This window comes from Syngnathus acus, chromosome 3, assembly GCF_901709675.1.
Source record: "Syngnathus acus chromosome 3, fSynAcu1.2, whole genome shotgun sequence".
NCBI classification, from domain to species: Eukaryota; Metazoa; Chordata; class Actinopteri; order Syngnathiformes; family Syngnathidae; genus Syngnathus; species Syngnathus acus.
Window position 1 is genome coordinate 9,212,161 of NC_051089.1, and position 26,306 is coordinate 9,238,466.

The 26,306-nt window shown below is 41.2% G+C and overlaps 2 protein-coding genes and 1 long non-coding RNA gene across 4 annotated transcripts; all 3 read left to right on the plus strand.

Moving 5' to 3' along the window:
* Positions 1-592: 592 nt before the first annotated feature.
* On the plus strand, positions 593-7,195 carry LOC119120169 (fibulin-7). Its single transcript, XM_037246811.1, has 8 exons — positions 593-868; positions 3,107-3,266; positions 3,369-3,539; positions 3,649-3,774; positions 4,762-4,947; positions 5,027-5,164; positions 5,748-5,883; positions 6,111-7,195. The coding sequence occupies exons 1-8, from the start codon at positions 800-802 to the stop codon at positions 6,472-6,474; spliced, it is 1,350 nt and encodes a 449-aa protein (XP_037102706.1). The 5' UTR covers positions 593-799; the 3' UTR covers positions 6,475-7,195.
* A 1,544-nt stretch (positions 7,196-8,739) lies between these two features.
* kif7 (kinesin family member 7) lies at positions 8,740-16,516 on the plus strand. 2 transcript variants are annotated; one of them, XM_037247979.1, is made up of 20 exons: positions 8,740-8,889; positions 9,677-10,065; positions 10,164-10,361; positions 10,445-10,844; positions 10,937-11,284; positions 11,394-11,586; positions 11,974-12,138; positions 12,245-12,397; positions 12,512-12,624; positions 12,688-12,809; positions 12,945-13,100; positions 13,186-13,391; positions 13,577-13,774; positions 13,844-13,969; positions 14,063-14,239; positions 14,324-14,539; positions 14,973-15,179; positions 15,258-15,456; positions 15,555-15,716; positions 15,804-16,516. In XM_037247979.1, exons 2-20 carry the CDS (start codon positions 9,735-9,737, stop codon positions 16,172-16,174), a joined length of 4,041 nt encoding a protein of 1,346 aa, XP_037103874.1. In that variant the 5' UTR covers positions 8,740-8,889; positions 9,677-9,734; the 3' UTR covers positions 16,175-16,516. The 2 variants fall into 2 exon arrangements, with proteins under 2 accessions (XP_037103874.1, XP_037103875.1); XM_037247980.1 differs by having other exon boundaries at positions 8,878-8,968.
* Positions 16,517-17,841: 1,325 nt separating this feature from the next.
* Positions 17,842-25,241, plus strand: LOC119120946. Its single transcript, XR_005097593.1, has 3 exons — positions 17,842-18,221; positions 18,924-19,113; positions 24,892-25,241. It is a non-coding gene; the product is annotated as an uncharacterized LOC119120946 (long non-coding RNA).
* The last annotated feature ends 1,065 nt before the right edge of the window (positions 25,242-26,306 follow it).

The following is a 26,306-nucleotide window of genomic DNA, read 5'->3' on the forward strand; positions in this document are numbered from 1 at the left end:
AAGCAGATCCTGATATGGATACTAAAAAGTGCCAAATGCTGTTGTGACTGTGTTATTAAAGAACCCAGTGTGGGATGCATGAGTCATGATGTGCAAATTGTGCCAATGAGCCGTTTCAGTGTCTGTCATCACCTGTAACGTCACACCGTACTGACACGCTGACCTGTTATTTTTGTTCTTCTTGACTCAGGGGCTTTCTGACTTTTGGCTGAGTCAGAAGACACAACCTCCCACCCAACCAAAAAGAACCTTTGTGAGCCACCAAGAGGCAAATTGTTTTCATCCGGCTGTAAATTTCACTGATGTGAGATGCATACAATGTTATACATGACAAGGTTTGCGCTCTACAGCAAAATTATGTATTATGTACAGTGTATGTATGTAATGGAATGTTATTTCAGCATCGTCAACTGTTTGCCTGGTGTTAACAACTCATCACCATAAAAACATTGCTTTATGTATTTCAAAAGTATTAGTTGTTCCGTGTTTGCATGACTCACGATGTGGTTAAAGAATACATACTAGAACCAACACTCTTGTTCATAAAAAAAAAAAAAAAAAACTACGCTGAGCAAGTACATGCCAAATTGTTTGTTAAGTGGAAGGGAGCATATCCGTGTTCTGATTGGCTCCTGGCTCTTGAAGCCAACATTCCACTGTGACTTCCCCACTGGCCAAGTGTGGTCTCTCACTCACCTGGAGGTGTCCACTGTGTTGGGCTGCCCACTCCAAGTTCACACTGCCTCAGGCATCACAGGTCTGATCACGGGCTCCACGTTGGACTAATTACAGCGGAAACATGTTTGTATCACTCACTACTATCATCACTCTTCTTGGCTTCTCTTCTCTGCATCCCACGTCTGGCCAGGTAAGCGAACCAAATTTGGAAGATTTTAGGGAGTCTAAGCTTCGATTGTAATTCTTATTGTGCTTGGAAAACATGTGCTTGGCATCACAAACTAAAGCAAACTTTATATGAGTCTTTGCGCATCAGCACCAGATTGAATTCCGCATATCGGTGTCTAATACATTTGGCTGTCAAAGCCTCTTATTCAAACGTTTACTCGTGAATTACCGCATTGTTTATTTTTCTGAACAGTTTGTGTCCAAAAGGAAATACAGAGTACAATTGAGAGAATGATTGTACAGTTTGCTTGTTCCGAATATTATTCATTCATACAGATGAAGGACATACAAATATGAGTGGAATGGAGACTGTACAACACTTTTGCGGCGCATACCTGCATGCCTCCTACGCACTGTGCTAACGTCAACCGTACATGTGAAATGTGGTAGAAAGAGGCCTTTGACAAATACACTATAAACACCAGCCAAGCCCCTAATGATTGAAGCCTCTCCAAACCTCACTGCTGTCCAGATCAGAAATGTTTCCAACAAATATTGACTCTTCTTACGCAACTGTTGCTGGAAAAGACATTTTTGGTTGGCTGAAAAAATGCATGAGGTGGAAGGGCAAGGGGGAAATTGTGCCGTTGAATGAGGAGGGCAAAGGGCGAGAACCGCATATTTCAATAAACGTTTAAAAGTAAAAGTACCTTTGTAGTATCTTGGACTTTCTTGTCAGTTTTGATCGATACTGTCAGTGACGGATTTGATTTCACAGGGCTGTCGAAATGCATTGCACTAAGAGTCGCTATCCGAGGTAACTAAATTATTAACATCTTGCAGTATAATGCAGTTTTAAAAAAGTACAACCCAAAAGCCTCATATACTCCATATAATAAAAATAAATAAGTAAGAGTGTCCCTCAAATGTGAGCATTATGATCTGATCGACTCAAATCCCAATTAGCTGACGGCAAATTGCATGTCTTGTCGAATAAATAACAGGTAACACTTGTTGCAAAAACCGCAGGCTGCGTGAAAAGTAACTAGGCATTAAAAATTACCAATCAAGTCCGTAATAAATAAATAAATAATCAGGCAATAAGAACTCGCCCATTAGTGCTGTCTTTTTAAAATACATGTATTCGTCACGACTTCAGTGAGACTGATAATTCTCGAAGGAATTTCGACTTACTACTTTAGCGAGCACTTGATATGAAAGGCATGGGTCAATGACTTTCGAGCAAGGTACACACATTCTGTTTTTCTTCCTCCCCTTCATGGTGATTTCAAGTAGCGCTTTATACAAGCAGCGATTTCTCACTGGGATGACTGAGCCATTTGTATGGCGTCTGCTGTTTTTTATTCCCATTATGGAATTGTACACGAGCAGGTCAGCAGCCCAGTTTGTCGTTTCCGTGGTGATGGTTTTGCACATTGTTCAAAAATGTCTTTTGCACGATCGGTCGCTGTGATCTTTTCATCATAAAATTTGGAGGGACAACTGGAAGTGCAAAACCGAGTGATGGAATTGGAAGTTGTTTTTGCAGTGCACTAGAATCCCTCGAAGTTGAAAGTAGCTTTGTCATACTGTGGGGCATAACTCCATTTTGTGAGTGCCTCCAGGGCAGCCCTTAAATCATTCCGAATCTCCAAAACGGCATTGCTGAATAGATGATATGTCACGATAACTTTTCAAATATTTTTCCGACACAATATTTAAAGGCGCAAAAAAAAGCCAATGCATCTCAGATTTGACAAATGCTACTTAATTTTCACAGTTCTTGCACATGCTTCTTTCTCTATAGCATCATTTGTATAGATTTTGCTGAGTCTACTCATTACCCCTTGACATGACACAGTTACGTAAGTTTTTCTCTCCACCAACCCACCCCGACCACACCGCATCTGACAAGTAAACTGGGAACATTCCGTTTTTGACTTACAGTACATGATTGTGAGAGTAGACATTCCATCATGTAAACACTTCCATTGGACAAACATACTTTGATCCAAGTATGTTGACTTCAATATCAAACAGCACAAGTCTGTACTAGCATGACGTTCAACAGACTCACATTTGCGGCAGAGTTGATTTGGAGCTCATTGGGCAATGTCCTGTGATATTGACTTGAATATTGTATACTGTACATACTTGTATATTTTTTGTTACAATGGTTTATTGAGGTACTGGGATCTGCTTCAAGTAAAATTTTGTGATCTGAGTGCTAACAACCAATAATGGTCTTCTTGGATTCCAGGACTGTGCTAGCAGAATGGAAATTCAAGGATCCCTGAAACAGATCCAGAAACTTCTTTCAGCTCATGAAGCCTCTTATGTTCAGAGCCTGCGCAACCTGAAGAAGAAAATAAACCTTATACAGAGTAGCACAGGGAAGCACTCTACGAGAACCGTAAACAGTAAGTCCTAAACAGGGAAACAACAATGTTAAAATAACGACTACTGTACTAATTGAATACAACAATCTAAATATCCATGTTCTGTTTGATTATTCCCACAAGGTACCTGCCCCAAACTGGATGTGCCTTACAATGGGAGGAAACTGGGTAAATCACACAGCGTGGGCCATGAGGTTCATTTTTTGTGCGACCCTGGCTATGAACTTGTGGGAACAGAGAGCAGAATTTGTCAGGAAAGTCTGAGCTGGAGCGGCCAGCAGCCAATATGCAAAGGTGAATGAATGCGAGCAACATTATCAGACATGGGTTAAATCAACCTTGAAATATTCTGCTGTTATTTTCTTCACACCAACCACTTTTATCTTGACTTGTCTTCATTCAGAAGTCAACGAGTGTGCTTCCATCCCGTGCCTGAATGGTGGAACGTGTTTGGATGACGTTAACCAGTTTTCTTGCGTCTGTCCTAAAGGCTGGGCTGGAGAAACTTGCCAAAGCCCCGTGCCAACATGTATGTATCATATACTGATGTGAAACTTAGGGAGATGGACATGGAACAGATGTACTATCTTTTTTTCTTACATTCAGTGATATAAAGAATAAAAATCTACGATGTATGGCAGTTTGACACTACTGCAATATACAATATTAATGGTGGTTGTTTTCACCAAACATTCCTTTTGGAACCATGGTGAACCATAAAATCTCCAAAACCCATGTGGGAAAATGTGTTACGGGCCAATGAAACCAATGTTGAACCTTTTGCTCCTTTTTTTTTTTTTATACAGAGATAGATATATCACAAGAACCTGATATTTGATCAGGGGTGTGTAGACTTTTCATATGGACCGGATACATAGTACTATATATCCAATTCTTGTGATGCGTATCGCACCTAATGAAGTATCTGTTGAAAGTCTACCACAGATTTATGTAAATCCAAAGGCAACACTTTTTTTAGCCTGGCATGCCCTAGGTACTAAAGAAGATTACTCTGCTCAATGGTTTGGTTTGCCAATACAAGCCAATTCTAGGATTTATTTAATTTAAGCCTGAAGTCCTGGACAGTTTCTGGGTGAGTGGCTGACGAACAGCTGCGGAATACAAAGAGACCTTTTTTCTGTAACCTAGTTTATTTCGTTGTTGTTTTTGTTTCTCCATCAATTTTAAGGTGAAATCCGATAGTGGGTAGTGAGCACTCTGAGTTTCCTGCGTGGGCTTTTCTGTTCCCTGTGGCTAGTAAGCTTATGCGCTGGCGCTGTATGGTGCAAACCAGAAAAAAATTGTTTTTCAAGTTTGTTTGCAGTTCTCCTGCATATTCAAACATCTTGTGCTCCGATGTCATTTAATATTTGAATAAATAAACGGATCACACACAACATAATTAAAAATGCTACCTCTGGCTCACTTGCACAATCACGGCCGGACTGTACAAAAAAAACTAGACTAATTTAAAAAAACTACAGCTTCCAATGACTTTTTCTGACTTCCTCCGCAGTCTTTGGCACCATTACAAACACTTCCGCTGCCACATCCCCAACCTCTGCTGCCTCTGCTACACTGGCATCCGACACGGCTGGCTCCTTTGTGCGTCCATCACGCTGCAGCACTGTGCAGGGGACCACCCACTGCACTTGTGAGCCAGGATACACCATCTCCGGCAGAGACAGCACCACTTGCACCGGTATGACTAATAAGCGGTGTCGAAACGAAACCCTCGAGCCACCCGGTTTCACATTGACTGTATGTGTTGTGCATTACAGATATCGATGAATGTGAGCTGTTTCATAATGGACAGGCCGGGAGACTGTGTTTACACACATGTGTTAACACCGCTGGGGGTTATCGCTGCACCTGTCCCGCTGGATACAATGTGACCCGCGATGGACGCAGCTGTAAAGGTGCATCTTTTATCTTTTCCAAATTGTATAAGCACCATATGGATCAAAGGTGTGCACTTTGCATCGTCGGGGCCTGAATCGTCTGTTTTTTTCAATCTATTGGGCCAGTGACTTGAGAACTAGTTTTGGTCAGCGTGAACTTTGAAGAAGTCAAACTGAGTAAGAGGGAAAAGAAATAAGTCTGAGACTTCTGCAGTGTTAATCTAACTCTGTTTAGTGAGTTAAAATATGTACTCTCGCCCGGTGTTAAACAGTATTGATTTAACGCTGGAGAGTTTGCACTTATGGAAACTCTGAAAAAGTCTTCAAATCAACTCTGTGGAGGTTTATTCAACAATGAGACTATTTTTTGGATACGGTAAGTCCCCATCCTCCTCCGGCTGATCATGTTGTGTGAGATGAAGGTATGGAGTTCATGTGATGTCATGGTGAAATGGAGGACCTGCTCCAAGAGCGGGTCGTGTAGAAGTTACCGTAATAAATGCCTCCTTCAGTTTGTTTCCATATCTAAATGGATTTCTCATGCAAGAAGTATGATGAATGACACTTTGGTGCCTGCCTTGTTGTTTCTGCTTTCTTGCAGACATTGATGAGTGTGCCAGTAGACAAAATAACTGCACCAGGGAGCAGACCTGCATCAACACATACGGAGGCTTCCAGTGTGTTCGCGTGGACTGTCCAAAAAATCCTCATGCCACTTACGTCAAAACATCACCCATGTGAGACTGATGTGCACTCACTGGCCAAAACTATAAATACAATTTGAGATACAATGCAAAAACTCAATTGATTTTTTTTTTTTTTATTTAAGTTCAGACCATTACAACCAGAATAATGAATATTAATGATGATAACAAATGACACTGACAAAAAAAGAAATTGTACCGCTCTTGCATTGTATGCAAACAATGTTATTCCACTTACTCTTGTTATTGTTTCTTTCAAGGCGCTGTGAGCGAAATCCCTGCCCTGTGGATAACAAGCTGTGTTCTCAGGCTCCAAATTCCTTCTCCTACCATTACCTGGCAGTCGTATCCAACCTGTCAGCCCCCCGTGTCATGTTCCGGGTTTCGGCGTTGCGTCCAATAGGTGACACGCTTCGCTTCTCTCTGCTGGGTGGAAGGCAGGCTCGGCGCCACTTCACAGTCCAGCGTTCAGATCGCCTGACAGGTCAGCTGATGCTGAGCAGCCCAGTGCAGGGCCCTGCCACTCTGGAGGCTGAGGTGGAGATGACTGAGCTGGAGAGAAGGGTCCAGCTCGGCAGGTACATAACCAAAGTCACCATGTTTGTTTCTCCATATGAGTTCTAAAACAAAAGATGGGTAGGAGTCAAAGGTCAAACTAAATGCTATTCAACATAAACATAAACGTTGCTCTTGCACTGCTGCTTGGCTGTATTGGAAGACATCCATGCATTGCTAAACAAATACTAATATGGTGTAATTCTTTTCATGAATTCAGCAAAACATTCATTGTGTAGACCACGTAAAAATAAATAATTCTATTCCATTAAATAAATTCAATTGACTTAAATCATTACAAATACAGGTTTATTTGTCTATCGTATGTATGCCAGCAAGTTATAGCGACAGGCAGAACAATGAAAGGCTCTTTAATGGAATAGGCTACAATAAACCTGTGTATTGCCGCTGGCCAGTCGTATAACTTAAGAACAGATTTGTGTTAAGTTAAACTGACCAACATTTCACACAAATAGTCAATATGTCAGTAAAATGAGACCAGATTATGATTTTTTTTAGTACATATATACTAATTGTGATGTTTTTGTTTACTGGTGTGCAGTGAGATTTTTCTTATCTAAAATGTATGTCTTGCCCAATAAAGTTTGGGAAAGCTGTTATAGACGTTACTGTTAAAAGTGTTAACTGATTAAAGCACTAGTTCGTCACGTTCTGAAGTTTGTTGCCTCAGATGTGAATTGATATCATAAATGCTTTTAGTTCCGATGTACCTATGTATTGAAATGTGAACATTTTACATCTCCCAAATAAAGATAAGCATTTAAATAGATTACAATGGGTGGGAAAAAAATATGTGGAAACATGGTGTGCAGGTCTTCTCTGAATTTGGTCTTCATGGAAGTGAGAGGTGCATGTGAGTTGTTGCAACACTTTCTGTCGAAAAAAAACGCCCACAGAGCAGAGCTGTTCTACAAACAGAGCACCAAATAGAGGCTGCTCAAAGAGCTACTATGTTCTTACAGTACACCAACAACCTGGCTGCTTAAATTCACCTAAATAACCTGCAGTACCACGCCTGGGCAAAATTTTCACATAGTGCTTGGTGTGTCTGACCCATCTACTGTACACATACTCATAAATGGTTTGTAAATTTGTGCAATGTTTTAATCAAGTCCTGCCGAGCACAAACATGTACCTATGAATCATATGTGAATATTGCTCGCAAACAGGATGTGTTCAGGTACTGGTGGGTCTCTGAGTTGTGGCTGGGACTGGCTCATGACAACACAGTCGGGCCAAAATATTCAGCCATCGGTTTCTTCAGTGCCGCTGCATGCTGAACACAGAAAAGATGCAGAAGGGACAGATAACATTGGTTAGTCATCAGTGCTTGAAAGATGCTGACTGAATTAAAATGCTGTCTTTATTTACATTGCAAAATAGTTCTCTTAATCTTCCATCGCCTTCTCTCAAATGATCTGTGTTTCAGGGATTAACCCTTTCCTTTTAAACATAAACATGTCGTTTCTTTGGTCCCTCTTAAGATTGTATTTGATTTCTTTGTCATTAAGCATTTGTTGGATATTATTTGGTATCTTATGCTTTGTGCATTACTTGAAGGGTATAGAAATTAATTTGATCAACAGGTTTTGGAGTTTATGACTTGAGACCCTCGTGAAGTTAAGCGGTTTGGAAGATGAATGAATGAAGTCATGAATGAATTGACTGACCCTCTGAGAAATTAATTATGAAGTAGGCCTACTGCACTTCAAAACTAGATTTGTTGCTGTTATTTTAATGTTATTCCTCATTCTTTTTTGAATATGTCTTTCATGTCGCTTAAACGTTTACACACATTTTGCACAAGGCAAAAGCAACGTAGAAAACTGAACGTTGTTCAGTGGATGTTAAAACGCGAAACAACACCGCCCTCTTCTGTTCACATATGAAAACTTCACACACTCGCTGCCAAAGTAATTTCCATCTCGCTTTCAAATTAATGGACAAATAAATGTTTTATTTACTTCAACATCTAGATTTAGTCGCAGGACAACATGATGTCTTTCTGAGCGAGGGTGCGTGTTTGTGTGTTTTAACAACGTCTCGAATTTGACAAGACTAATAATTTATAAATAACTGCGGTGCATCTTTTACTAAATTATTGATTGTGTTCCATACACGCGTCATTTTAATTTTTAAATATTTACTATAGTACTATAAAACAGACTGGCGAAGGTTTGGCTGAAAACAACCTTTAGAAACAAAAAATCCTGAAATGCATCCATCGATACATCCTGGATGGATAAATAAATATATGTAAATTACGCTTGATGAGGATGATGATGAGGATGCGGAAAAGGGACGGATGGAGACAGCGCAAAACGCTTAACCGTAATATTAAAAAAAAGAACAGTCCCAAACTTTTTCCCGGCTCCTCCCAATGCCTCCCCCCCACACTTCCATTTTTCGAAGGAAAAAAAAAAGTTTTATCCTTTAACCATCATTAACTTGAACAACATCCAAGTAAGTAACATCAAATGATCCATCATATCTCAACTCCAAATAGCTGCACGCTTTTTATCGCTCCAGTCCACAGTGTCCAGTAAGATTTTTGTAAAACTTGTTGGAAAGTCTCACGTTTCCCTTGTTTTTGTTCCCACTGCTGCTAACTAGCTTGGAACGTTAGCTTAGCTTTTTGGTAAACACGACAAGCGCATCTACTACTCCAGGGCATCCCGCGACTTAAAGAAGTCAAATGACGTAGTCGACAGACCAGTTCATTTCTTTAATGGTACTTAATTACCAACATCCTAACTTTATTGTATCAGTAGTTAGCTACGCATGGTCTTCCATGGAGTGCGACGACATAATTGCATTTTGCAAACAAACATCGGTTTAACTGTTTTTAGTTGTTTTATTGGATGCTCACCTAATAAGAATGTTAAATGTAAGATGAAATGAAAGTAGAGTACAGTCATTCGCATATTATTCTGCGATTTACTGCAATGTGGGCAGTCACACACGCTGCAATCCAATTTTGTGACGTTTATCCCATTTTAATCAGTACATATAGGCATCTGCTATTTGCTGGGATTTCACAGTTCTGAAATCATATTCCACATTTTTCACAGAAATACCAACAAATGAGTAAACTGAGAAATGTCTTTTTTTCCACATCTACTACTACTTGTGAACAGCACATGTTACCAGTTTATATAATAAGTCTGTATTAGTAATGCAATGTCAGCTTGATTTCCTTTTCATGATGTTGTTTTTCCACGCATCACCTCGTTATTCTTGCATCTTCCAGCCTGATGTTCTGTGATCGCCCCACGATGACACAGTCGTAGCTCCGACGTTGTAGCAAAATGTCTCCCAAAGTGCCCGGCGGCCAGGGCAAAGGAGAATATTCGTCAGTTCAAGTCGCAGTCCGAGTGCGTCCGCTGCTACCGAAAGAACTTCTCCGCTGTCACGAGAGCTGCATCACTGTGGACCCGGAACTACAGCGGGTCACCCTGGGTCACGACAGACACTTTCTTTGTGACTTTTTATTTGAAGAAACGTGCTGCCAAGATGAGGTTTATTCCGCAGCTGTCCAGCCGCTTATCGATGCTTTCTTCCAAGGTTTCAATGCAACAGTCTTTGCTTACGGTCAGACAGGCTCGGGCAAGACTTACACCATTGGAGAAGCTAACATATGTAAGTTGTTTACCTGTATTTGCTCATGAAACATGCTCAGTAGCTTGATGTGCTTTGAACCATCCTGCTTACCTGAAGCTGCACTTTGTTTGTTTCAGCATCATTTCGAGATGAAGAGCAGGGCATCATTCCCCGCGCTGTTGCGGATGTATTCAAGCTGCTGGATGAGAACGACCTCACGGACTTCTCTGTCCGAGTATCCTATTTGGAGGTCTACAAAGAGGAATTCAAGGACTTATTGGAGGTGGAAACTGCCAGCAAGGATATCCACATTCGGGAAGACAAGGGCAATATAGGTAATGAAATTTAGGGCAAGCTATTTTGTTGCTATAATAGGAATTATACGAAATCGTGTTTGATCTCATGTTGATTTCTGCAGTGCTGTGTGGGGTCAAGGAGTGCGTAGTGGAGGGTCTCGATGAGGTCTTGAGTTTACTGGAATCGGGAAACACGGCCAGACACACTGGCGCAACTCAAATGAATCCAAACTCCAGCCGATCGCACACAATTATCACCTTGTACATGGATCAGCGACGGGGAGGTTTGCGTCTCTACGGAAGCACCGCTGGTGGCGGACCCCAAATGTTGTCTTCCAAGTTCCATTTTGTGGACTTGGCTGGCTCCGAACGCATCTTGAGAACGGGCAACACTGGAGAAAGACTGAAGGAGAGCATACAGATTAACAGCGGCCTTCTTGCCCTCGGAAATGTTATCGGAGCCCTCGGGGACCCAAAAAGGAAAGGCTCTCACATTCCGTATCGAGATTCGAAAATCACAAGGTGCTTTTCTGGTCATACCCTACTATTAATGGAGCATATATATTTTAAATATATAGTTTGGATTTTTTTTAAACCATTGCTGTTTTACACAGGATTCTCAAAGACTCTTTAGGCGGAAATTCCAAAACCCTGATGGTAGCCTGCATCAGCCCATCGTCGTCAGACTTTGACGAAAGCCTCAATACACTAAACTACGCCACGAGGGCCCGCAATATTCAGAATCGGGCCACAGTCAACTGCAAGCGGGAGCCAGATCGCGTAGAAGGACTGGAGCAACAAATCAAGGCTCTTCGCCGAGCCCTGGAAAACCGCCACCGCTCAGAGACCCGCATCATTTCTCACGCCGATCCCAACAGGAGGCCGCGACTCGGCGAAGGCGAGATCAGCAGACTGCAAGCGCAAGGGGCCCACTATCGAACCTGCACAGACACTGCTTACAGGTGATGTAGTGTAGAAACCCGGGTACAAATATCAATGATGTCATCTGCTCAGTGCATAATTTTCTCCATCTTTGTCTGATCTATCACGCATGTACCGGAAACGTACTAGATTGCTACGCGAGCTGCAAAGTGAAGGGGTGCTGACGACGGAACAGAGTCTGAAAGTCAAGGAGTGGCTCTGTTCCGTGGAGGAGGAACGTAGTCGTCTGACGACCGCATCTGGACCGGACAGCGGTATCGAGAACAGCTCCACTGAGGATAGCCTTGCTTTAAGAAGGGAAAGGCCTGCAGTCAACAACCAGGTGGGTCTCACTCAAACCTTGGAAATAATGCAACTAAAGCTGACCAGTGATGGGACATTGTGATTTCCCTGGAATACTATTTGCAGAGATTCAAAGCAATTCAGCACAATAACTATATCCTATTTAATATAGTCATATATTTAGTAATATTTATAAATTAATGTTTAGGTTCAGTAAACGGTGGATTTTTTTCTGAAACGTCATCGCCCAAAAATTCAAATGGATAGTAGAATCCGTATTGCTCAAGCTTTTATGGGTCAAAAACAAAACATGAAAATAACCCCAAAACCTGATATACTACAAGACGTTTTTTAATTCAGCTTCGGAAAATATGTATAAATGCAAACATGTGCAACATGGTAATCTCGTTCTGCAACGCGTGCCCAGGATTCCGATTCTTTGGAGAAGTGGAGCTATGAGCGCGACTGTGCCAAGGATGGAGAGAAGGATGAGACTGTCGTCCGGCTTCAAGCGCAGGTCTTGCGTCTGGAGAGGGAGAATACTGATTTCCTGGCAGCTCTGGAGGATGCTATGGAGCAATACAAGCTGCAGGTCTGATCAAGCACATCTCTGCCCCCGCCATTACTGTGATGCTTTTTGCTGCGTTTATTTCTGCTTATTTACAGTACATCACAATACAGTATGTTTTCTCTTCCAGAGTGATAAGCTTCAGGAGCAACAGGACCTGATTGCAGAGTTGCAGTGTCTGCTAGCCAGTCCCAACGTGCGCGGCTTGGGCCTTAATTTGTGCTCACGGCCTCACACCGCCCCGATTAGCTCCGTGCAACAAAGCCAAAATGGAGGCTCACAGGTAACCAATCATGACAGTTTTTTATACACCATTTTTTAACAATTATCTTTCGAATCACATAATAGTAAAGGTGTACCTAAGCTGACATCTAAACTCGCATCTTTGCAATTACAGGGTGATATTCTGGATGTTTCTCTCTGTGATGAGCAGATAAGCTCAAGTGCGGCAGAAATTCATGGGATCAATGAAGACGGCGCGCAGTGTAACCATCCCAGAGTGAGACAAAGGTTTGTTTTTGAAATCACAATTTGCAGCGACCAAGATAAAATATTGAACCGATTAACTGACAGGCAGGTGAACCAAACCTGGACCAAGAAAGACATGCTCTTGGGTGGACGAGCAGTTGGTGGTAGAGGACTAACATCTCAGCTACTTGAGCTCGACCAACGCCCCAATATAACCAGAAAAGCATGTAAGTTTAAGATACCTGCTTTGGAGCTAAATGAATACATATAGTTTGGCCCTCATTGTTGCAACGACTTCCTTTGCAGCTCAGTGCAAATTGGATTTATTAGTCATCGTATTATTTTCTTCTGTTACTTCTCAGCCAACTCCAGTGTGGGTGACACATCTGTACGCGATGCTCTGAGGGGCTTCGAAGGTGTTTCGGAGTCGGGTCTTCTTCAGGCCCAGCAGAAGATAAGGGAGCTGTCGGTCACTATCCGCATGAAAGAAGAGCTCATTAAGGAGCTGGTCAAAACTGGTACACAACAACACAATCTTCTTTAAAAGCATGCCTCAACCCTTTTGTGTGGCAACATTTCTGCACGCTGGATGTGATTTACCAGGCAAGGATGCTCAGTCCTTGAACAGGCAGTACAGTCACAAGATCACAGCTCTGGAAAGCGAAGCCGTGCAGGCCCGGCAGGAGCTCCACGAGGCCCAAAGGCAACTCCAGGAGCTGGAGAGGCAGGAGAGAGAGATCAGTGCAACAGACAAGACCAGAGCTCAGGAGTGTCGACGGAAGATTGCGGCCGCTCAGAGCAAAGTTCAGGTTTGTCTGGCATCCGGTCTGGATTCTCTCTGCTGGGGAACCAATTTATAGACTGTCATTATGAATTGAGAGCCACCTCATTAGTTCCCTCCGAACGAGAGCAAGTGTAGGGGTTAACATTTGGAAATCCAGTTTGACAGTGAAGCTTTTTTTTTTTTTTTGCAATGAAGCTGTTTTTGTTTAAGGTTCTCAGTCAACGTCAGAGGGATACGGCCCATCTGGCTAATCTGCCAGCGCAAAGCGAGCGCCGGGTGCTCGAGCTGGAGCGAAGTGTTCAGTCCATGAGGCAGCAGCAGGAGCTTCTGCAGAAGCGACTACGTCAGGAAAGTCAGCAGAAACGCCGTCTGGAGACTGAGATGCAGCGCAGAACTCACAGAGTCAAGGTATTTTTGTTTTGTTACTTTAAAGCAAATATTGGAGTTATTCAGATCCGCACACTAACTCTTCATTAGGAACTGGAGATAAAGAATGAGCAACAGCAAAAGATTCTGAAGATCAAGACTGAAGAGATCGCCGCCTTCCAAAGGCAGAGACGCAGCGGCAGCAACGGCTCCGTCATCTCACTGGAGGAGCAACAGGTTTGTATTGCACAAGCGGGCTTAATTAAACGTCATTCTGTTGTGATGAAAGCTTGCTGACGATGCCATTTGGCACCTTGTGTGAACACGCAGAAGATAGAGGAGCAGAAACGCTGGCTGGATGAGGAAATGGAGCGTGTACTGGAGCAAAGACGAGGACTCGAAGGTCTGGAAGGCGAGCTCACGAAACGAGAAGAAATCCTTGCCAAGAAAGAAGCCCTGCTACAGGAGCGCAGTGGTCTGGAGACCAAGAGACTTCGTTCCAGTCAGGTATTGAAACAGAAACCCAACTAGCATAAGGAAATACTACAAGGCTACATTTTCACCGGGGTGCTTCATTTGTCCTCCCTGCAGGCACTGAGTAAAGATCTGGTGACTCTAACAGGGCGCATCGAGACCCTTGAGCACGAGTTGAGCGAGAGGAACGGTCTCCTTCGCAGCAGCAGCGCTCAGGACTCGCAACAGATTCGTCAAGAAATCTCCAACCTGCGTCAAGAGAAAGATTCCTTGCTTAAACAGAGAGTGGAGCTGGACGATAAGTTGCGCCAAGGAAACCTACTCTCCCCTGAGGTCAGATTTTGCACGCTAAGCATTTTAGCACACAAAAAAAGGCATTCTTGGCAAAGGCCCAGTAGCGACTATGCCTCAATATATATTTTGTTTGGTTTTATGTCAATGTGTTTTATGAACTTAAAATTAGTGTTGTTGTTTTTTTCCTTTCACTTTGTGTTGTTGGTGTTCAAAAACGCAGGTTTTATTGTCTCCCTGCAACCTCAGTACACTTTTAGAAAATCATATCTGTCTTCAAAAACACAAGTGTTTCATTTTAGCTCTTCTCATGAATCTTCATGCTCAATTCATTCTTATTTATGTAGCACCTCATGTCCTATACCAGGAACATGTTTAGGCCCACTGTCCTTTGATATAAAAATGCTTTCATTTGATGAAGGTGACTCAACTGAAAGCAAGTGCGAGCTTAATGTTTTCTCTCTGATTCAACCAGGAGGAGCGAACCCTCTTCCAGTTGGATGAGGCCATCGAAGCTTTGGATGCCGCCATCGAGTACAAGAACGAGGCCATCACCCAAAGGCAGAGGCAGCTCAGGGCATCCGCCAGCATGTTGTCCCAGTGGGAGATGAATCTGATGGCCAAACTCAGCTACTTGTCGGCCTCAGAGACAAGAGCTTTGTTGTGCAAGTATTTTGACAAGGTTTGTGGGGCTTTTTTTTTCCATCTCTCAATGTTTACTATAGTGTGCAGTGACGGTAATGCTGGTTGTCTTGCTTAGGTGGTGTCGCTGCGCGAGGAGGAGCGTAAGCTACAGCTGGCGCTCGCCGAGCTGGAAATGCAGTTGGACGAACAGCAGAGGCTGGTTCAGTGGCTGGAGAACGCTCTGGATCGCACGCAGCTCGACACCGACCGTAGGCTCACGCAGCAGCAGAAGGAGCACGAGAGGAGCGTGCAGCTCTTACTGCAGCAGTGTCGAGGTTTCTCCATTTGTCCAGGAATTGACATTTTCCGGTTTTCAGTGAATTCTTTACTTATGTGGGAGAATTTGCTACCTTTTTTCTGCATGCCAACACAGAGCAAATGGACGAGGGCCTGGCAGGAAGGCAGCGGCAGTACGAAGGATGGATTCACGGCCTCAGCAAGGAGCTTAACCACTACAAGGCGGCAAATCTTGAACTAAGCAACAAACTAAGGGAATTCTGCGGCTCTTCCAGCCAGCCAAAGGAGCAGGTCAAAGGTACATTCCGAGTCTTATTTTCATCCTTACAAATAGGATCGGTCACAATCAAATTGAATTCTGTTCTATTGTTGTGCTCTGCTCCAGTGGTGCCATGTAACGGTAAACCACTCGCTGTCAGTAGCATGGACAACCATGGGGGACGAGGGACGCCAATGAGTGAAAAACCTCCAAAGTCCAGAGAGGAAATGCGGGAGCTGGTGAATGCACCTCTTCCATCCACATGGAGGCGCTCTTCTCTCCCCACCGAGGAGCCCGCCCTCATGGAGGAGCTGTGGCTTCCAACGACCTCCGACGGTCCCGTCAACCGAGTAGTTCAAACCGGCTTGAACTCGTCCAGCGTTGGGACATCCCTGCCCGCTATGAAGTCTCGAAGGGAGTCCCGCCGCAGCAGCCTTAATGTGGGACCACTCAATTCAAACAATGCTTTCGTAGACTTGAGGAAGAATCTTGCCTGAAAAGCATTTTAGGGGGGGTAGAATGGCTTTGAAATTGTTCACTATGGTTTCTAAAAGAATTGTTTGCAATTTTATATATTTGTATTTAATTGTTTAATGGACTGATTTGAATACAAAGCACTTTGACTATTGTAGTGTCTGTTTTTAAGATGTTTGAGGGTATGGCTATCAAAGCTGAGGTCAGTCATAAAAAAATTGTTTTTTTTAAAAGAACTGTGGAAGTGCAGATACTTATGTAAAACATACGGTGGAAGTAGATGTACTCAGCCAGGTTGAGTACCTAAATGCTTCTCACAACTGGTTGAGATTAAATTACATTAAAATATTTTATCTGCTAAAATACAAATGGCATTTATATTTTAGTCTAATACAGTTTATTGTTTGTTCACTTACCACTAGTTTTGTTTAGTATTTATGACCTAAAGTGTTTTTCAGTGAAATATTTACTGTATTTGTGATTTTACTACTGCGTTGTTTAGGAATGGATTTAGATCGTTCCGCCTTACGCCGCCGCCGTAGGGCGAGACTCCGCCGTAAACCGAGAACCTCTTGACCTGTCCAGTTTCCTTTTAGCATGGCAGTACCCAAATCTGAACAGCAAAGGGCAGTGTAACCTAAGTGCATGGAGGTTGTACCCAAGCGCAGACTTACTAAACTGAAGAGGGGTGATGAGTAACGCTCCAACGTTGTTGAAACGCGGATAGGTGAGTAAAATACACTACTGTGTTGTTTTAGTCATTCAAAAAGTTTTGTTCATTTTCATTTCCCAGTACTTTTTATCCTCTGCAAATTAGACATCAAGATGGCTCACCTTTGAATTCATATTCACCATACGACTATGAACAAGACTCCTGTAAGTACTTAAATGTCATATTTTGTCGTTGTTGCGCAGATAATGTCGGCCAAAAAATGTAAATTGCATTTAATTGTTTGTGTTTGTTCAAACAAAAACACTAGTACTTACTGGTCATTGAAGAACTGGAGTTTTGTAGGTGGGTGGCAAAAAGCATCTCAAGGTTTAAAGCGGCTAAATTCCAAACAATCAAGTCATGTGATTTCTATTTGGATCAGCACTGATTCCGAGTAATGGGTAGTAGAGAACTACATTATTGAATACCATAACTAATCACACTAAAACCATATGATGAAATAGTATGGGATAGAAGAACAATATTTTTTCCGAGCATTTTGTAAACAATATTGCAAACGCTCTTAATTTTCGACTCTAGTAAAACAATTCAGCGCAGCTGTCAAACGACCTGAATGTTTGTCCAATATTCCAAAGCAGTATTTCTGAACACTGACACTTGGGGGCAGCAAACAAATTTCTTCTTTCCAGTCGTCCTGAAATATTAATATTTATAAACCAAGATTTCACGGGTATATTACAGAACTTTGCTGGCTCTCTTTAGTAACAGGCCTATGTACACTTATTGAAATTTGAAACTGTTATCAATCCTCTTGATCAGCTCGTGACATCTAAATAATGTCACAACGTACTGACTTTGGAAAAGATTTAAGATAAATAATAAAATCAGATGAAGTTACTAGTCAAAACTCTGACTGGAATTTTCAAATAAAATTTAGTATAAAAACGATGGGAATCATTTTCTGATTGGCCAGTCTTTGACTTCCCTTGGTGACGTCAAGGGGACCAGGGGGAGGAGTTCGTGGGGGGCGAAAAGAGGACGAGAGGAGGCGAGAGGCGGCATTGAAGGCTCCATCATCAGGGCGCGAGAGACTGCGCAGCCTCCGCACCCAGGAATGAGGGCGCCTTCTTGGCCGCTGAACGCGTCCTCATCGCTCACCCTTTTGCGGGACTAGAAGTCCCCAAGATGGATACAAAGAACGAGAGCTGCCTGGAGATTCTCCTCATGCCACTGAGGGCGTGTAGTCCCACGTATAGATCCGATCACCTGTTTGTCACACCTGGAACCGGAAGGATGCTCTATGTCCATGAGCACATGTGGTGGCTGTTGGAGAAGAAGAAGGAGGAGGAGGAGGGGACTCCACGCTTGCGGCAGATGGACATCTTGTACGAATACGTGTAAGTTACGGCTCTTGTTTGTGCCTACAATCTGTCGTCGTTTCGATCAAAATTGTCCGCACGTGAATTCATGTCTCTCACCATGACAGGCAGAAAACCATCATTTATTAAAAATATTCCACTTTAGTCTTGTATCCCGAGACAAACAATTTGTGTCTTGAAACATTTTGTAACGTGTTGATAACATCTTCAGTTGTGTCCTTGTGATGCATTCCCCGTTTCCCAACTACATCACATCATTATCGTGGAGTACTGCATTGGATGAATGTGTATTTTGAAATTATTATTACCTTAATGTGATAAATATATTGATAGTCATGCAATCACTGTGTACTTTTTAATAACATATTTTAAAGGCACAAGTCAAATGAATATTAAGCTTTGCTTCACATCATGCCAAAGAGGCCTATTCTAACAATGATCACAATATCCCTTTTGCGGCCTGCAAATGAGCCCAAGACAAGTCTGCATAAAAGAACATATACATTTTTATTTTTGACAGCCAACAACTGTAAAATCAATTTGCGTAATATTCTCTCAAAACAGATAACCTGACTATTTCAAGACAATAAGTGTATTTCGAACAACTTTGTAAAGTAAAATGCAATGTCGCAACATGAATGGCCTGTCAAATTTGCTAGTAAATGCATCCCTGCAATAAAATTCATCTTCATAATCTTTTTGTGTTCTTTCCCCTTGCAGGAAGGAGCACACACACTCCTGTGGACTGTGATGGCAAAGAAAAGAGCCTGTTCCTGTCTTTGGTTATCTAGCTGTATGAGTGTTAATCATCCATCATAAAGCTAGATAACCGAAAGTAGGAATGACCTTCAAACCTTCAGGAGACAAGAAGGCAGAAGCAACATCAGAGGATGTGCTGCTGGCTTGTAAGGTACGTTTGCTTCATGTCTACATGCAGTTTTGGATTGAACCATTTGAAAAAGGCTTTATGGAGACTCAAGGCCTGATAATAACCTCATTCACTACCCACCTGTTTCTTTCCGAATAAGTTTGGCTCTTCTCAAGAATTAAAATTGGGAAGACCGTTTTCTGAATCGTCACTAAAGTACTGTATGTGTAATATTCATATTTGTCCACAATGACAGTTTCTGCTACCTCAACAGGTCCTACTCCACTTTTCCTACTTTCATTGTTTTGGTCATTAATAAATTGGATGATTTGTGCATTTAAATAATTGACTGCATGGGAAATAACACAAAACAAAAAAATTATATTCAACAAATTAATTAACATTGATTTTCTTTATCGATAATCCTCGGGCGAGTCTATTTAAGTTAAAAGTTGTTATAAAGTGGTACATGAGAAAATCAATAAATGAGGATTTGAAAAATAAACACATTACAGTAAGTACTTACAGCCTTAAAACGCCTTTGTTAAAAACAAAAAATCTTAACACATTGATTTTGTTCTGTTCGGTTTTAAGATTAAAGAATAAGAGTAGCCAAAAAAGGTAAGCATAAAAAGACACAGTAATAATGGTTTAATCAATATGTCTTTTTCTACTACAATAAAAAATCTAGGCAATGAAAGCATGTAATAAAATCTATATTCCTATTAGTCTTTACATGGGAAAGGTAATCTTTAGATTTCAATTGAGCAAGCAACAGTTAAGTGACCAAATAACAACAATAAAATGAATTCAGTGATACTAAAAATTATACAGGCAATTTCTAATGAGTTACTTTTCACAAATGTTCCTTCTTCTTTTAGTCCAAGCCTCATACAGACAAAGCAACAGGGCACACAAATGAAGGCCTCATGGCCTCGTTGAGGCAGCACATGCATGCTCACTGGTGCTAGCAAGATGTCAGCCATCTTGACATTCTCCCCGCATGGTTGTGGACATGCAAAAACTGGCTGCCTTAATTGGCACTATTCAGTCTTTAAGGCCTCATGTGTGCCGTGTGTGTGATCTCACTAAGTGGAGCTTTATGATGAGGTCACCTTGCTGAGGCCTCTCACAGGTCAGTCTTTCATTGAACCCTTTTGGAGTCGTTGAAACAGATTTGGAAACCTAAAATGGTCTCTTCACCTAATTATAATGCAATTAAAACCAGGTTTCATTAGTGAAGGAAGTATATAATAATAATTATCACTAAAATGATGACTACATTTCTGAAATAATGATTAACTCATTTTCAGCAATAATGAATAATAACGGTGATTTACTATTATTATTATTATTATTATTATTATTATAGCCAATGTATTAATTTGTAAACTAACTTCAAAACAGTACTTACCAAAATGTACGTTTTTTTCTAATGGTAATAAATATTTTGCTAATTATTATATTGTGTTGGGTTTAACGGGGTACCAAAATCTGTACTTTAGTATTTCTGATTATCTGAACAAAGGTTTTGATGTATATTTTTAATGTGTGTGATTCCATTAATTGTACACAGGACGTAAAACATAAAAGTGTCCCACTAGGGATGATACCAAAAGCATTATAAGCAGAAAAATGTCAAACTCAACAAGACCCTGGTGTGTTCTGAATTAAAACTAAATGTGCGGAGAAATGAAGCCCATCGAAGTTTATTTATTGTTTATGTACAGTATACTCTAAACTTGGAGTACATCACAAAAAGTCAGTGTGTCCTCATTTGTCACAATTGCAAAACAGGGCAAATTAAAACAAAGTGTTGACGAATAGCAAACCATCAAGCACCCATGCTGCTTATTTAAAAGTGGGCTGGTACCTAAATTTGTGCATGAACTCGAACATAAATTATATTATGAAACAGCGCTACATACAAAACTGAGGAATTTACATCAATCGGAAAAGAAAAAATCCAAAAAGATCCTTTGTGAGATATAAAAAAACGAAAGACTATCACGTACATTCAAAATAACCGCACAGCTCATTATCATAATTGCATAGGAACGAAGGAAGCTGAATATTTAAAGTCACAGCAACGCCATTTTCAACAACGACCATACATGCGACTAGATAATAATGCTCATTTTTACAAAGACTGTCGTTTGTGATGGACTGCAGCATACGTGTTAAATATTTTGATAACGTCATCGATGCAGTGATACGCTTCAATAAACTATGAATTAAGGCACAATTTTAATGAAGCGCTTTCCTTGTATTGGGTTATTTGGGTTATGGTGCACGACTTACCTATCCATCCAAAAATATAAACATTAATTTAAAGAAACTCACTGAATTGCACACAGTTATATACCTTTCTATTATGATGAAGCCCAACCGACTCCTGACATGTCACCATTCATTAGGTGTATTTTGACAATTAATGCTGTCAGAATTTTGTTCATATGTCACCTATTGGTGATACAATTACATTTCAAATATCATAAAATGCCTCTGTAGCAGAGGTCCACATCTGCAGGTAGCCCCCAAGAACCTACACGAGTAGCCAAGCTGTACACCACTATCGGAGTGATCTAAAACCTGCCTTTGCCTCATTCAGGAGTCCGGTCGGTTAACACGTGCCTCATCGTGCACATTATTATTCTCGACAAGGCCTTGCTCCACAGTGGCGGCTTTGTGCATGGGCCACTTGACAAAGGCCCGCCTGCGTACTGTTTGTGTAAGTGTGTAGTCGAGCGTGTGTCTATGAGAGACAGAGAGGGAGAGTGAAGAGGTGGGAACCACGATCCAGACAGTAGCAGACGTCTCCTGAAAAGTTGCCTTTTGTCTTACTGCCTCTTGTCTGCCTGCAAGACACTTTCTCACCGTGTGTAGTGAGTGCATTTGTGCATTTGTGTAGTCGCATACAGTATTTAAACCAGTGAAGTACAGCCGTAGGTCTAATGGTAAAAGACACACTGAATTAACTAGAAATACTATTGACAACTTTTAATAAATGAAATCCAATCAACATTACAAAACTATGTATTAGAAAATGAAATTTAAAAAACATCCAGAACCGTTTTTCTCAGTTCAGTTGTATTTACTTTTTAAATACATTACAATAAATCTGTATACAATTTTAGGAGTACAAATTTTATTCAACTTTTATGTGCCATATATTTTAACAGAATCAATTATTTAAGTGGTACAATGGAGTCGTAATGTTCAAATTGTACATATTGTAACAGTGATTTACAATAATTTTAAATATACATTCTAATCTCATTTATGTCTACTAAGAACTGTGATTTAATTATGTTAATTATAGTGATAGTTTGAGGGCAAAAAAAACACCTTTCTAAGTAGTAGACCTATTTGCTGTCAAAAATTCAAAAACCACTCATTTAATTCTATATGTTGATACACGTTTATTTCATCTCCAGTGATGTTACACCTAAACATTGAATCTGACTTTTATATGTACATATGGCTAAATATCATAATGCCTTCCTGAATGAATAAGTGAGAATAAGAAAAGTTCAACCTTAAGCGATACGACAAGCACTTTGAAAATAAAGAGAGGAAAATGTACGCATGCAAGGAGGATAAAGTACAATCTGAACGTTGATGTCTAATGAACATTTTTCTCCTTTTTGCGATGAACAGGCAGTTATTATGTGCCTCATGCAACTGGCGCCCCACCACCACAGACATCTCGCTTTGTCTCACAACAAAGTAATAATGAGCGAGAGAAATAACTTCCATCTTTCTTATTCCCACACTAAAACAAAATATTACAAGGTTAAAATGACCATAGAATACAGTTTTGAAATGAGAACGTTTTTTTTTTTTTTTTTTTAACAAGATAAGCACAATTAAAAGACAAGGCCGAAAAATATATATTTTTCTTCAATTAGGGTATTTTATTTTTTGGAGATATTGCCATGTGTCAAAAGTATCAAGGCTGGCTGATCTACTAAGTTTCAGATTAATGAAATGGAACTGTTGACGTCTCAGTGCAGCCACCACAACACCGCAGCTGCCAATCTGGTCTTAATTCAGGGATAAACCTGATTATCCCACACACCAGTTTGTTCTTGTCTTTGTAACACTGATGGGGAACCTTTCACACCTCTTTTATTTCCCATGGTCCAGTGGGTCGGAGCTGTTAGGACCCCCAATGAAGACATGCGGTTGCCATTCATTGCTTTTAACTGAAGCATGTTATTGATAACCTACTTCAAAACCCGAACCCTAGTTTCAAACCCTAACCCTACTTCAAAACCCTAACACTAGTTTGAAACCCTACTTCAAAGCCCTAACCCTACTTTGAAACCCTAACCCTAGTTTGAAACCCTACTTCAATACCCTAACCCGAGTTTGAAACCCTAACCCTACTTTGAAACTCTACTTTAAACCCCTAACCGTACTTTGAAGCCCCATTTTGAAATCTAATACTACTTTAAAACCTTACTTTGAAACCCTAACCCTAATTTTAAACCCTATTTCAAAACCTTAAGCCCATTTTGAAACCCTAACCCTAATTTTAAACCCTACTTCAAAACCCTAACCCTACTTTGAAACCCCACTTTAAAACCCTAACCCTACTTTGAAACCCTCAAATTAAATGGTCACCGCCCCCCTCTCCATTTCCAAAATCCCATCTGCATCCCTGCTGGGATGCATTTCCATTCCTTCCCGCCACTGACTCAGACTGCCAGTCAAGTTCAAGTTCACAGGATCGAAATGTCTGGACTCTTCATTCACTGTTTCTCCTCCCCCTTCTGAACCCCGCCCCCTTCTGAGTATTAAGATGACAGAGGGGCTCTGGCGTTGTTATGGCAGCAGGCTGGACGGCCTGAGTCTGTTGGTGAAAAGGACAGCCTGTCACAAACACGCATTGAGCGAGCGAGAGAGAGAGAGGCGAGACGTAGGGTCCCCCAACAGCTGTGCGCAACCCCCCACTGCCGACCCTCTAACACCCCAAAAGCATCTACACACCCGCCAAATCACTCGCCCCCTCCCACGCCTTGGTCTTTCAAATAGCACCAGGATCCTGGGAACACCGGGAATGTCACATTCATCATCCTCGCACGGCGCTTTCTCAACGCTCCTTGCATCCTTCATCACTACAAACCCCATCCGCACCGTACCCCCACACACCCTCCATGAATCATGTAATGGCGGCTAACTAGGGTTCAAATTATTTTAAATTCAAAATCAGAAACGGAAATGACACAAGTTGGTGCGTGGGAAAGAGAGTTTTTTGTTCAGGTTACATTCAAGTAGCACATGAGACGCTGCTCATTTACATAACCTGCATGCTGTCTGAGGGGTTGGGTCGGGGTCGGGGGGGGGGGGGGGGGGGGGCGCTGTCACTCCGAGACATGATGTTGCATTGAGGAGTGGAGGAATTGTAAAGAGCAGACAGCGTAGAAAAGTTGGAAAAGGAGAAAAAAATGTGTCCCTTCTCTCCCAAATGCCCACTCCACTGATTCTTTTAAACCATCAAAATAATTTGAGTAAAATAATCCAATGTATTTATTTCAGATTCAAACTTAGATGGCACCAAATTATCACAAGCTCTAACAATAATTTTATTTTTTTAAATTTCAGATTTGAATGGAAGATGTTACATTTTGAATTTAGTAAAATATTTGATAGTAAATCTGTCCTATAAATTCAAATTGAAACTTTTGTGTTTGTTTTGATGCAGAGCTGTTGATTTTGTCCAGGTTCTTGACCTGTGAAAAATACCTGTGTCAAGAAGAGGTATTGTTGTGTTGTGTGTAAAAATCCTAACATTGCCTATTTTTGTCTTTTCAGGAATAGAAGCAGCTGATGCCACCCTGTTGCGGACTAAGTGTCCCATTTGACTTTTCATCTGTCACGAGTATGAAGCACAAGAGACTTCCTTTGCTCATACCTTTCCCATAAATGAATGAAATCCCAATTTGAAATTTGAATGTTAATTTCATGTCAATGTATTAAAAGACAGTTCAAATAAATACTTATGTTTTCAATTAACGTATGGTTTGCAATCCTTATATCGGCGTTAAAATAAATTGATGTAAGACTGCTAATAATTTTGGGAGATCCATATGTTCTGCTCTTGGAAATAAAGAATTGTAACTAGTATTTATTGTGACCAGAAAAAAATGACTGGGTCTATTTGAGTGATGTTTTCATCCGTTATTTTCTCAAGTGGTGTTTTCAAAGTGTGACAATGCAAAACAGCAGATCGACAAATGTTCACATGATGTCCGAACTGAGTTGGACAGAAGAGTCGTGACCTTTCGTTCTCCTGGGACACAGCTTGACCTCCCACAATTTGCCACACACGTGCTGCTTCCAGACAGCGGTTTTCATTGACCCCTCACTCACATACACCAAAAGGAATTGTGTGATGCCCGGCTTATTAAATTCTACCAGACTTAATGAATAATAACAGCTTGTATGGACTGTCAAATGTCATGTTCACTTCTTGTAATGCCTTAAGCCAGACGAATGAATAATTAACTCATATTTTGAAATCCTCCGGACATGGAAGAGAAATGATTGCCTCCACATGACTCAATTTGCAGTATTATGGTCAACATATTGTATTACCAAATAAAATGTTGAAAAATGTTGAAATGCTTGCTGAAGAACTTCAGTCACAAAAAATTTCCAACTAGTGTTGGCTCATGAGTGAACGATTCGTTCAAATGAACGATTTTTTTCAGTGAACGAGAGTGAACGAATCACTTCCTAAAGTACACTACACGAGGTTATAAAAAAAAAAAGAATAAATAAATAAGAAAGTGTAGCGAACAATTTGGTGAACGATTCTTTTGAACAAATCTTTTGAGTGAACCGATTCTAAAGATGCAGTTCACTTAACTGGAATGCACATCACTAGTACAAAAGAGTGCAGACGACCAAGGGCAGCCAGGTCGAAATAGTTGACAGGTTAGTGATGCGGGCTCTCGCTCGGTAAAAACTGGGTTCGACCCCAGGGGCTTGCACATACCTAATTGTGATTTTAGAATTGGAACCTCGCTTTGTATAAGTGGACGCATATGCAAACAATTCATTATTCGTTTATTTTTCTGTGACGTCAATCGGACACTCCATTAGGTACACCGCCATTTTCAAGTGTACCTAATAACAGGACATTTTATTAGGGAAATATCATGGTCAAAGGTCACAGGTGTCAAGCTCTAGTCCTCGGGGCCGCGTTCCAACATGTTTTCCAAGTT